This window comes from Corapipo altera, unplaced genomic scaffold, assembly GCF_003945725.1.
Source record: "Corapipo altera isolate COAL_440 unplaced genomic scaffold, ASM394572v1 23b, whole genome shotgun sequence".
Taxonomy (NCBI): Eukaryota; Metazoa; Chordata; class Aves; order Passeriformes; family Pipridae; genus Corapipo; species Corapipo altera.
Genome location: NW_020884885.1, coordinates 7,757,638 through 7,769,695, shown reverse-complemented (window position 1 = coordinate 7,769,695; position 12,058 = coordinate 7,757,638). Strand labels below are relative to the sequence as shown.

General features: G+C 39.9%; 1 protein-coding gene across 4 annotated transcripts in view; it reads right to left on the bottom strand.

Moving 5' to 3' along the window:
• The window catches only part of RPAP1 (RNA polymerase II associated protein 1), a 37,411-nt gene that overhangs the window by 9,426 nt on the left and 15,927 nt on the right, over positions 1 to 12,058 (bottom strand). For all 4 annotated transcript variants that reach the window (XR_003527501.1, XM_027642287.1, XM_027642288.1 and 1 more), the window contains 7 exons: positions 10,279 to 10,461; positions 8,413 to 8,547; positions 8,056 to 8,235; positions 5,930 to 6,087; positions 4,423 to 4,602; positions 3,444 to 3,645; positions 1,428 to 1,537 (listed from right to left, as the gene is read on the bottom strand). Coding sequence is in view for 3 of the 4 variants with exons in the window: in XM_027642287.1 (XP_027498088.1) it covers positions 1,428 to 1,537; positions 3,444 to 3,645; positions 4,423 to 4,602; positions 5,930 to 6,087; positions 8,056 to 8,235; positions 8,413 to 8,547; positions 10,279 to 10,461 (1,148 nt within the window). In the remaining variant the exon portion in view is untranslated. The remainder of the gene's footprint in view (positions 1 to 1,427; positions 1,538 to 3,443; positions 3,646 to 4,422; positions 4,603 to 5,929; positions 6,088 to 8,055; positions 8,236 to 8,412; positions 8,548 to 10,278; positions 10,462 to 12,058) is intronic.

The window sequence follows — 12,058 nt, the reverse complement described above, 5'->3', positions numbered from 1 at the left end:
TATACCTAAAATTGACATGGCAAAAATGCTGCCCTTTATGTGCTCATGAAATGCATATTTTTAGAATCTTTTCAGAAAAAAACTAGCTTTAATTACGTAAACATGACCATGCAAACCACTCTTGGGGTGTGTGTGTTCTCTGCAGGCAAAACTAGAACTTTTCATACCAGCAGTGCTTGTGGGGCCCACACTGGATACGCCATGTCTGTACAGGCAAGACTGCCACAAGGAAGAGCGACCATAAGCGTGTTGCTCAGTGGTAATGGGGCAATAGGAAAAACCCTGTCAAAGATCCATATTGTTACTCTGTGACAGAAAACGGTCTGCTTAAATGCATGGCTCTTTCTACCACTGGCATTACATGTAGGAGATGCATGAACACATCTGGAGCTCATGGAGTACCTTGAACTCCTGGCCCTAATCTGCCCAGAAAGTTTAGACAAAATTGTAAAAATATTCAGGCAGAGATTAATTTACTCTTCATTTTCACCAGTCAATGTTAAGAACAGCCTAGGAGAATTCTTGCTGATGGGTTTTTATGGTCTGACCTAATCCACTGTTTTCAGACCCCAAGGACAGGTAGAAAAGGGTCTAATGAGTGCTCATGTTGGAAGTTTTGGTGCCAAGAGCTTCAGACATCGGTTCCAGTCATGAAAGAACATGGGACAAACTGTTTGGTGACTATTCAAATACCACTTAAACCCAAAAATTTCAAGTGTCCCTTATATCAGATGTTCTCAGAAGCAGATGGATTCTCCCCAATTACTAGGCCTTTTAGGTTTCCACTCTCCTGTCCAGAGGATTGATCACAGCCTAGTAAAAAGGCTCCCTCTACAGCAGAAAGACAGAATATCTGCAGTGCTTAACTGTTCCCAGAATCAGAGCTTATGTTATCCCGGTATGTGGCTTTTCACTTTTCCACAGGGGCTTTCAAAGCCTTAGTGAAGCTCTGCAGGAGCTTGAAGATGTGAATCTAGTAAAAATATTTTATATATATAGCATCACACAGAGCACATGAATGGCACATGCACATACACACACTCCCCTCTCACATAAGAGGGACTCAACTAATGTTAGGTTTTTTTTTTAAAAAAACAGTGAAACCAAAGCAAAATCAAAGCCAAGAGTGACTAAAATAATCTGAAATGGATATGAAAAACACAGCTACATGGTAAAACAGAGATGCAGCAGCATCTCTGAGGTAGAAAAGGAGGAACTGAAGAACTTCTGTGGCCATCATGCTTTTTCTGTGAGGAGAAAGAAGACAAAGCAGTGTGCAGAGCCCTGCTGTGCTCTAATTCACACATCTGGGGCACATAGGTATAGGGAAAAGAAATGGGAGGGGGGAGAATTGTCACACAGTACAGTGTAGAAATGAGGCTCCCTTAGCTTCTGGCAACAGCATCTTAGCAGTGAAATGGTTTTACCTGAGCAAGTCCCACATGCTCTGTATGGCTGGCTGGCTGAGAAGGGGCTGCAGCACCTGAGATGTCAAACGTTCCAGTTCCTCTAAGCAGTCAATTGGATTGACTGATGGCTGCAGAAGACATGGAGAAACACAGGAAAAGATGGTGAATGATGAGTGTCTCCCAGTGAGGACAAAAAGATAGATTTGTTTAATTGCTTTCTCTGTGTTTATTCTTTTTTGGCCAGACCACATCACCTACAGAGTGGTACTGCTCTAGTTTAGAGCTGGCCTCACTGCTCATAGTGTGGAAGCTGAGAGCTGGTACCCCAAGGTGTTCTTGTACTCAAGTATTAAAATGCATCTCAGAGATTCTTAATTGACTGGAAGCAAGGTATGGGATCCATGGGATTAAGATTCCCTAAAAGAAAACTTGGTTAAAGCCCCCTCCTCATACCATCTACATCTTTCTATTTAAATTGAAGATCACACAAAGGTAATCAGAACTACCTTGAGAAATTAGAGTGGCACACAAGGGTGTCCAAAAAAAAAATTTAAAAAAACAATCAACTGCAAAAAGCATGATTGACCTACGCATCAAAGCATGACTGTGGATGAATACTGCACAGAGGATGAACTGTGGCTTTTAGAGAACCATCCAAATTCTTCTGACCCTAGTAAGCAATATTCCGGGTTGAAGGAACACACTGGCAAATTTTAATGCTCTTTTCCTTCATTAGAATGCTGCTTTGTGATACAGAAATATTCATTTCCATTACATAAAATCCAATTTTCCCCCGGGTGAAGTCCCCCTACAGAAATCAGTAAAACCTCTGTGAAGATGTTAACCTTAGTTCTTAGTAGTTTAAAAAAATATTCCAAGAAGGTCCCAGTACACACTAATCTGGTTACTATACAAGTTGATTTTTTTTTTGCACTAATCTATTCAAAGGTGCCACATGCAATTTTATTTTTTAATCAACTAACCACAGGTAGATGACTAAACTTCCTTTTATGTGAAAATTAAAAAACCCAGCACATTATAGTTCAAAGACTTAAGAAATTGTTCTGTCAGCCACTCTCTTGGGTATCTGTAAAGGTTAAAAAGGAGTATTAACCTCTTGGTTGTCCTGGTTCTCTAATGCCAGGACATAGTGATAGCATGTGAAAGGTACTGCCAACCTTTGGGGCACTGAAGACATCTTTGAGAGATACAGGCAGTTTCTACCCCAGCCACAACTAATAAACTCAGTTGCTTTTGTCAAGTTTCAGAGGATTTGCACAAGTGTGAATAACTACAGCCACTAAATTACCCCCGCACCTTGAAGGAAGCTCTCCCAGGTTAGAACTCAGGCACGTCAGTTGGGCAGCAGAGAGGAAAATTGTATTTATTTTTAGATCATGAATCTTTAGGGTAGTTAAAGCACAAGACATTATTCTTCAACAGCATCACACTGATGTGCCACCTTCAGAAAATTCACTTTAAAAGATGGTCACATACTACAGCTGTAACTGTACAGAATTTGACCCTGAATGTCAGTGGGGCAACAAATAAATTTATTTTTATTGTTTCCTATCCAAAGTTCATATGGTATGACCCTAATGTTCAATCTTCCAACCAGATGAGTGCAAGTAGGTGTCCACATGTAAACTCTTAGACTAAAGCAAATGCAAAAATGCATGGCTTGATTTATCCCACCAGAAGAAAGGACTGCCACGCTAAATTAGGTCATATTTGCTTCACACTTTGGATCTCCACATTAAATCAGAATAATCACTGCACTACCACATACCTTGACTGAGACTCTGATCTCAACAGAAAAAAGGATATTTGGCACTCCTAATGTATAGGATTAGCAGACTTATGTGACCCTGAATGTCACACAGCCTAGATATAAGCTGTGGTAAACAAAATCTAGTTCTCAGCTAGAGAGACAGTTCTGTCTTTTTCAGCACTGCCTCTAAGTTCAGGTATTTTAGGTAACACACAAGCTGATGCTGGTGAGATGGGAAGACAAACTGTATTTTCAGGCCTTACCTGTTGGCTGCAAGCACTGTAATAAACTCCCAAGTAGATCACACAAGCTGTGGTCAGAGGCTGTAGAGTTTGCCAAGTTTCTGTATGGGATATCTCTTGAAGGATTTTTTTCAGACTTGTCTCAAGGAAGGGCTGTAAGCCTGACACTTGATTCCATGCTACTGGAGGAGGTGGAATCTGTACACTATCTTCTGAGCTATTTGTGAAATGCAATGGAAGAATGACACAGGATAGCAAATACACCTCAGAAACAACTGTCATCAGTTTTAATAGAAAGGTTACCAATTCCATGTAGCTTGGAAGGTCATATCCAACAACAGTGATTAGGGGAAAAAAGTCCTTGCATATTCCCAAAGACCAGATCAAATCAATTTAGCCAGAAAGGAAAAATGCAGGATCTACTCATAAAAGCTGAAGTTTCTTCTCCTGCACTTTTATGCCCCTGAGCTGTGCTCTAGCTTTACCAGACACACTATCTCAGTACTCAGCTTTAGTTGAAAGTTTCTTCCTTTTCACCAGAAAAAGTACCTGTGTCTTCAGCAAATCCTGTTGCTTTGATGTCTATCAAAACCAACCACCTCTTAATCTCGACCCCTCTTGGTCTCCGCAGAGAGGTTCTTTCCTCCAAATCTCAGGGAGGTTATTTTCTTTACCCCAAAAGGAAGGTCAAAGGAGCCTTCTAGCTCCTTTCAGCAGGGCATTTGGCTAACACTCTCCATCTGCCTCATAGCTGAATACAGATTTTGACTCCTGCCTCTTACCAGGCCAGCAGACATACAGCTATCAGACTAGATACTGCTTCTGACCTCGCGTCAGAGGGAATACAAGAGGATATTACCCCACCATGCAAGGATATGGTGGGACAGGAAACCATTGAAAATGAAAGGGGGAAAAAGGTGATAGCTGGGTCTCCAAACCAAAGAAAGGGAAGACAGGATGCCAACTACTCAGATGCACAGAACTGGCAGAGAGAGCCTACCTGCTCAGCTTGGCTTGCAGCTCTGCCGTGTAGCCTGCTGTTTGTGTCACATGTATCAACAGAGTAACTACTGCCGAAGCTCGTTGAACAGACAGCTCAACCATAGGGCTCCTACCAGTGCAAGTGCTGAGCAACTCGGGCAGGGACTGCAGTATCCTCACCAGCACAGGGTAGAGATCACTGTAGTATGAATCATAGAACAGATGAGGTTAGAAAGGGTCTCTGGAGATCATCTGTACTTCAACTCCCTGTTCAAGTGAGGTCAGCTAGACCAAGATTGCCCAGGGATATGTCCAGTTGGATTTTGAATATTTTCAAGGATGAAGAGTTCACAATCTTGCTCTGCAACATGCTCCAGTGTTTGATTGCCTTTATAGTAAAAAAATTTTTCTTAAACTTAGGTGAAGTTTCCTGTATTTCCATTTGTGCCCATTGCTTCTTGTACTTTCACTTCATACCACTGGAAGAACCTGGCTCTATCTCTTTTACACTCTCCCATCACATATTTATAAAGATTGATAAAACGACATTATGAGAATCACCACCGCCACCACAATAATGAAAATAAGCAGACATGGAAAAAAGATGACAAAGGAAGAATACTGCCATTCCAAATTCATATGAATGGGACCTACCTAATACTCTGCCTCTAAGCACTCTGATTATCTCTTGGAAAAACTATTCTTGCAAGGGAATAGTTCTCAAGTTCTCATCCACAGTATCCACAGTTTTAAGGAATCTTCCGCTGTTTCTTTCGTCAACATTATTTACAGTGCTAAAATACTATATAGAGTTTTTACTCTTTTCAACTAGTAGACCTGATTGTGCTGGAGAACACAAAATGCTGTTGTGGATGAGAATCTCCCTTCTGAAACTCAATATTGACCTTCCTTTTACTCCTCTTCAGAGCAACTCCACAGCCACCTCTTTGCTTCCAACTCCAAGGCCATATCTCTGCTTCCAATTCAGTGCAATTACAGAAAGAAGATTCAACACTTGACCTAGGTCAGACCCATCCCAGTGCAGACCTTGGCAGTCAAGCATAAGAACTTGTACTGAACTGAAGTCAATGCATTGTGCAGTTTGACTGCATCAGTCTGCTTCACTCAGCATGCGTGCTGATGACTGCTGCCACAGACTGCCTCAGATCAATCAGATTCAATCCTAGGTGTGCTGCAAATTGTGTGTCTTGATGTCACACAAGCATAGATTATTCATGCCTTCAAGGGGAAAAGGATGCAGCTCTAAAAAGTTATAGTGGTCTCCTATAGCATAGAAGAGAAACAACAAAGTACCAGTGCTTAAACCAACCAGAAAAGGACAATACTCATCACAAATACCTTTAGAAACTGTGAGTTTTACTGAAGGAGGCCAGAGAAAGTGAGATAAGACACTCTGAAGGAAAGAGAGACTGAGCCTAGAGAACCCTCTATTTGCCCCTCTGGAACAGGATGTCCATTTTCTCCAGTCTGCCCTCGACCCCCATTTCTCCAGCTTTGGGCTGTACCTGTAGAGATCACAGGCCTGTCCATAACCAGCAGCCAGAGCCCAAAACCGGAAGGCTTCCGTGCTAAGCCTTATGGCTTCTTCCCTTGGTAGAGGCAGATCCAGAGGGTCTTCAGCTATAAATCGACTTAACCGACTTTTCATTTCAAATTTGTTAAGCTGTAAAACAAATGAACAAAGAAGAACAAACAAGAAAAAAGATAAAGTGATAAGGCACATCAGTTGCATGCATCATTACTCTGACACAAAAAAAGAACTGCAGATTTCAATTCAGCCCACTCTAAAATCTTCTCTTCAAATCTGTCTTTATTTTGTGTTATCTTAAGGAGCATAGTACAAAGGATTAGTAAATCGTCAATGACTATTAACAGAGAAGTATTCCTGGAAGGGATGCCTAGGGGTACCTAAACCCCTAAACCATTCCTAACACAAATCAACTACACCTAAAATCATTTCTGATGGAGGTTTATCTAGCCCACGCACACTCTTGTTTTGGATGCTTTCTGCAGCATTAAACTGATTTTTAAAAAAATACATAACTATCATTCTTTAAAACAGTCTTAAATAGAACTCCATTAGTTGATATTACATGTAAAAATATACCTTATGAAAAATACTGTATACAAAAGTACTGAACTGATGCAGACATTCTTTTTGGGAGGTCACACTAAATGCCATTCAGAGGTTCTAAATCTTTCTATGATTCTGTGTTTATTTTATAAGAAGAGTGTACCTCCTGCCTATTACTTTCAAAAAGTTATAGAATGTTGATGCCTTGGAAATGTTCTGAGCTTATTTTAGTATTGAATTAAGCATGACATGACTCATTTGCAGTTCTCTAGAAATAATTTTTATCCTCCCCTACAACTGGGTATTTTTACTTAACCACAAAAAAGAGCTTCTCTTCCCTCCTCCCACACATACAAAAGCTTGTGTGTGCTCTGTCTAAACAAATGAGGTAACAATGTCTTTTTCACAGCACAAGGACATACAAATGATTTAAAACTCAAATGCTTTAGAGACATCTTGTAGGGCAATCAATGCACACCAACAAGAAAGCAAAGGACCTGATGAGTCAGACTATGAGTTCTGACACCCCTCCTACAGAACAGAGGACAAAGTCAATTTTACTTCCAGGAGGAAGATGGAAGAACTTTGTTGTTAGTTAAAATAAATTCCTACATTGAAGGTTTAGTTTGTATTATCTTCCATTCCCATGTTTAAGTACATGTAAAAAACCACAGAAGAGTGCAACAGAACCTAAGCCTGAGTGTCAGGAACCCTGTAAGCAGTTTTTGCGTGCCTTGAAACATCTGGAGTACACAAAGCCTGAAGTGGAAAACTATCTGAATTTTATTCTAATATGTTCCTATCACAACTTACAGCCTTTAAATACGGCACTATCCATCAGCAGCACATTATTCTCCATATTTTACAGCAAAGACTGGTGTTCTTCTGTTGATATTAGCAATTTCCTGGCTAACAATTTGTTAGATGGTGTTAACAAAACTGAACCAAAAACCCGAAGAAGTGCTCTTTGCACTGTAGTGGGTGCTACTCTTAGTAGATTTTATGCATTTATAGCACCAGCATGACAACCTATATGAGTGAATGCAATTATCTCTGAAGTGGAAAACCTCTCCAGAACTTGTTCAGAGGAGTTGAAAATACTGATAAATGACCTCAGAGTTATTAAGACAAATTAATGGCAGAAAAATTCAATCAGGGTTGTAAAACACAGGGACAGTGATTAAGTCTCTGACTTATACAGTCCTATGCTACCTATCACTGGAACATGGGAGAGTACAGAGCATCACACACCAATGTGTGCTCTAAACATCTGCTACTGGTCAGCATCACCATACTGTGTTCCATGATTTTGCATAACTTCACTACATAAAAAAGCAGAGAAAAGCTTGAAGCTCTTCTGCTGGTGCACAGCAGAATCACCATTATTATCACACCGTTGACAAATCTTTCAAAACACACTGATGCATTTTCTTCACAATTATTATTTCAGCTTCAGCTCAGAGTCACCTCTAAATAAACTTCTCTCTTTACTTCAAAAGTACGGCATAGAGAGTAAAGGCCTTTACAATCACAAAAGCTCTTCCGAGAACCACTCACCAGCCTGGCTGCTGCATTTCGGCCTCCAGATGCCAACACTCTGATGAACTTCATAGCACTGGCACAAGCAACTCCATGGAGACTGGTAAGTAAAAATCCTGGTTCGGCCACTTGGGGATCCCACTGAGTAGGGAGAAATTCCCTGACAATGGTCTCAATCAACCGAGGACAGTCAAGCAGCTGCAGAGAAACAGCAGGCAGCACAAATAACCAAAGGTAAGCAGTTATGTAGGCAAGCAGAAGACATGCAAAACAGATAAGTTGTCTAACATCCTTGCCATAAATTTGCCTGTTTCTTCCTTCCTTTTTCAAACCCTTCTCTATCATTCCCAAGCTCCTGTACAACGGGAGATTTACCTGGCTACATGCTTCAGAGGAGTGCCTTGCTATGTGGGTGAGGATGTGCAGTATATCCAGGACTACCGTTGGAACAGGTCGCACCACCTCCAGGATGTACCTCAGCCGGTGCTGGATCCGCGTCTTTAAAAGTCCCTGAAGGGCGTTAAAAAAAAAAAAAATCCATTATACTCTAACTGATTTCTCTCTGCACTTCAGTTGCTGGAAGACAAAAGCAGATTCAATTACATCTTCTGCAGAGATGGTTTTAAAATTAGCAGTGGGGAAACAAAGAAATAAGGTTCTGGGGATTTTCAAGTACACTGGCAAGCGTTACCTCAAGAGAGCAGGAACAACTGAACTTCTGTTCTGAATCAGACCATTGGTGGGGTTTGGGTATCTGTGTTTTCCAGAATATAAAACGCAAGTGACAGGGAATAGGAAAATAATCTTCCCTGTAGAGGACTATTAAAACCCATTGTTGCTGAAAAGAGTTCTCATGCTCCTTGAATCATTTTCACCACATCTACCTAGTGCAGCACTTTGTCTTATAGTACCTGCCATGTCAGAGAAAGTTGACAGAAGCAGAGAACAGACACAAATTCCTATTTTGCAGTAGAAAAAGAGATGTGTAGAGATGATGTGATTTTTTATTTATGGTTCACTGAGTAGAAGACCATGACCAGTGGTAGTGCCAGGAAACAAATCTTCAGTTTACTTAACAGTGTTATGCATTCCTGATTCTGCAAAAAGGCAAATCCATAACACCCCTAATTTCTAGTACCGTTACTTTTTAAAAGTTGCAGCCAAGCAAGTTGCAGTTCTAGGCCTGACCAAGTTCAGCAGCTAGTTTAAATACTCCTTTCCCAACTGTGTGGAATAATTGGGTTGTAACAGCCAATATGCAGGTGTGAAATCAATTTCACAACAATGGGAACAGTGGGGAATTTTATCCCAAATACCTTCTGAGTTCAGGTCACTTGGAACAAGTTAAAATCCATTATGCTGAACCATGCAAATGTTTCCAGAATCACAAACTGATCTCAATTCTACCTAAAACTCTTTTGTTAAATTTTTTAAACAGTGTCACACACCTAGTAGAACACATCCAAAATCATAAAGCTTCTAAACAACAGCAGATGCCCAAGTACAGTAATTCATTCACCCAGTGATGCTTTTAAACCAAGTGCTGAAGCAGAAGGACTAACTGATGTGATCACAGGTTTTAATGACTGCAGCAGGTAAGAGAGTTGCATCAGCTCGACCAAGACTGAATTTGAGATAACAAAAATTTTTAGATCTTGTATCAAAAATATGGGATTAGGCTTCAAATGTGGGAGGGATTCCTTAAAAATGCTGTAAAACTCTTAATACAAGAAACACAAATATGAGGAATGAAATTTGGGGAAACAGTAAGTAACCACCTAATGTCAAATAAAAAAAGAATATCATTGTACAAATCTAGTAGTTCTGAACTATCTAGCTGTAATATTGTTCAACTTTACAAAAACCATTTTAATAATGGTTGAAACCTCTTCACTTTTAGCTCAAGTAAGTGAGCTTGAAAGTCGTGTCTGTATGAAGCCTTTCAGCAAGTCTTACAAGGTCATTAGTGTGCTTGTTGTCGATTTTTCTTGAAGAAGTTAAGAGATATTAAAGATACTGAAATCATACAAGTCAAGTCTCAACATTTTTAGAGATCAATAAAATCATCCTCCTGGTAATACAAGACAGAAACATAACAACCAACAGCCAGGGAAGAGTTCCAATTCTTGTTCAGAATGTTCTTGTCCAGGATGCACAGGAAGGTAGATGTTTCAACAGGTTCAGCACAGTGCTCTGTGTGCTATTTTCCTAAAATGATTTCAGCTCTAACACTGTGCTTACCTTTACAACATCATATCGGGCCACATCTGGATCTGGCTTGTTTTCATCCTTTAATTTTTTATCTTGAGATTTCTCTGTTCCATTTAATTCTTCCTCTTCCTCCTCTTCTTCCTCCTCATTGTTGGGGACAAAGGGGAATGTAGCCATCCCTTGGTACCACGAGAAAGTCCAATCAAGATATTTCTATAAGGAGAGTAAAAGCATATAAAAAAACTCTCCCAAAGAAATCATGAAAGACAAAAAATTTTCAAAGATGCTTTTCATTATGGAATGCTTTATTGATTCCTACCTAAGCCCAGGAAAACAGGAACATAATAAAGGATATTCTAAACATATACAAGTAGAAAGCAATGCTTTTTCAGGGAAGTGATTTTAACCTCATACACACACACTTGGGAAATCATGAAAAGTAATTACTGTGACATGAATTAAATTCACTACACAAGTAACAGAAATTTAGCTTAACTGGAACACATTTAGGATAATAAATAAATAAATAAATGATCAAACCACCAAGGCTCTAGAAGTTCAAATGAAATTTAACATTTATTGGCTCTATTGCCATTTCTGCACATATGTGGAACTTAGGTCACAAATAACACAGAAAGATCATGTAAAAATTGTTATGATAAAACAAAGACTACCTAGTGTATTTGTTCACATGTGTTTGGCTTTTCTTTGAACACCTCAAGCTCCAGCAAACAGAAAAAACCCTTTTTTTTGTTCACAGCTAATGACAGTGTCAGGTCCTCTCACGTTCTACAGCAATAGTGCGACAAGAGAGCTTCCAACTCTTCAGAGAGGGGATTGTTTCCATAACAGACTTGCTTCCTCCAAAATGTTTTAGAATATAACAGATAGCCAAATCAAAGACTTGCACTGCTTAATTAACTGCTTTAAATTTCCACTTCCTGAACCCATAATCAGAAATAACTACCATATTAATCAGAAAAGAAGTGGTAGACTTCAACTGCCAAGTAACAAGGAAGCACAAGTTATTATCAGACATTAAAAAAAAAAAGAAAGAAAAGCAAGATTAACTAAAGATTGTGAGTGAATGACATGGTCAGAAGAGGCCTGACTTTAGGGGATGAAGCTATGAGTCCATTTGGAATACAGTTTGGGACTATTGTCTTCCTTCCACCGAGAGAAGAAAAAACATAAGAAAAAGTAGCTGGATCTTCAAAGCAAAAAAAAAGTAAGTTGCCTCCTTCTCAGGGCCATTGATGGACGAACAAAACCTTCAGACTGATTTTTACGTGTGTTGATCTTCTGTGTTTATAGTGCAGATAAATCCTACTTGTCTTATGAATCCTGGAGCAGAATGCCAGACTTTCAGCTCTGCTCCTTTCTCAGAGACCTTTTGAAATTCAGCAACACAAGACTCTAGGAAGGACTCTCCAAGTTAGAAAACATACTGACAGAGCACCCACAGTGCTGCTTCTGGCACCAAGTTAGCATTTCCAGCTTACACAAGACATCACGCCACAGGCTTTGATCTGAAAATCAGAGCACTGCAGACATTATAAACCAGAGCAGTATCAGAAGAAAGAAAAACACAATAAGAAGCTGATTTATAGCACTAATTACCTATCATGGGTGGGCAGGACTCATCTAGCAGAACTCCATTAGGCTCATAGCTTAGAAAAGGAGCAACATGTGGAGAAAGCTATCTTCATTTCTATTGCCTCCCACTAGGGATAGCTCTACAGGCCTGGTAAAATTGCAGGGAGCTTCTACCCACTCTTGTCTGTCACCAGCCCCTCTGCAGTCAGACATA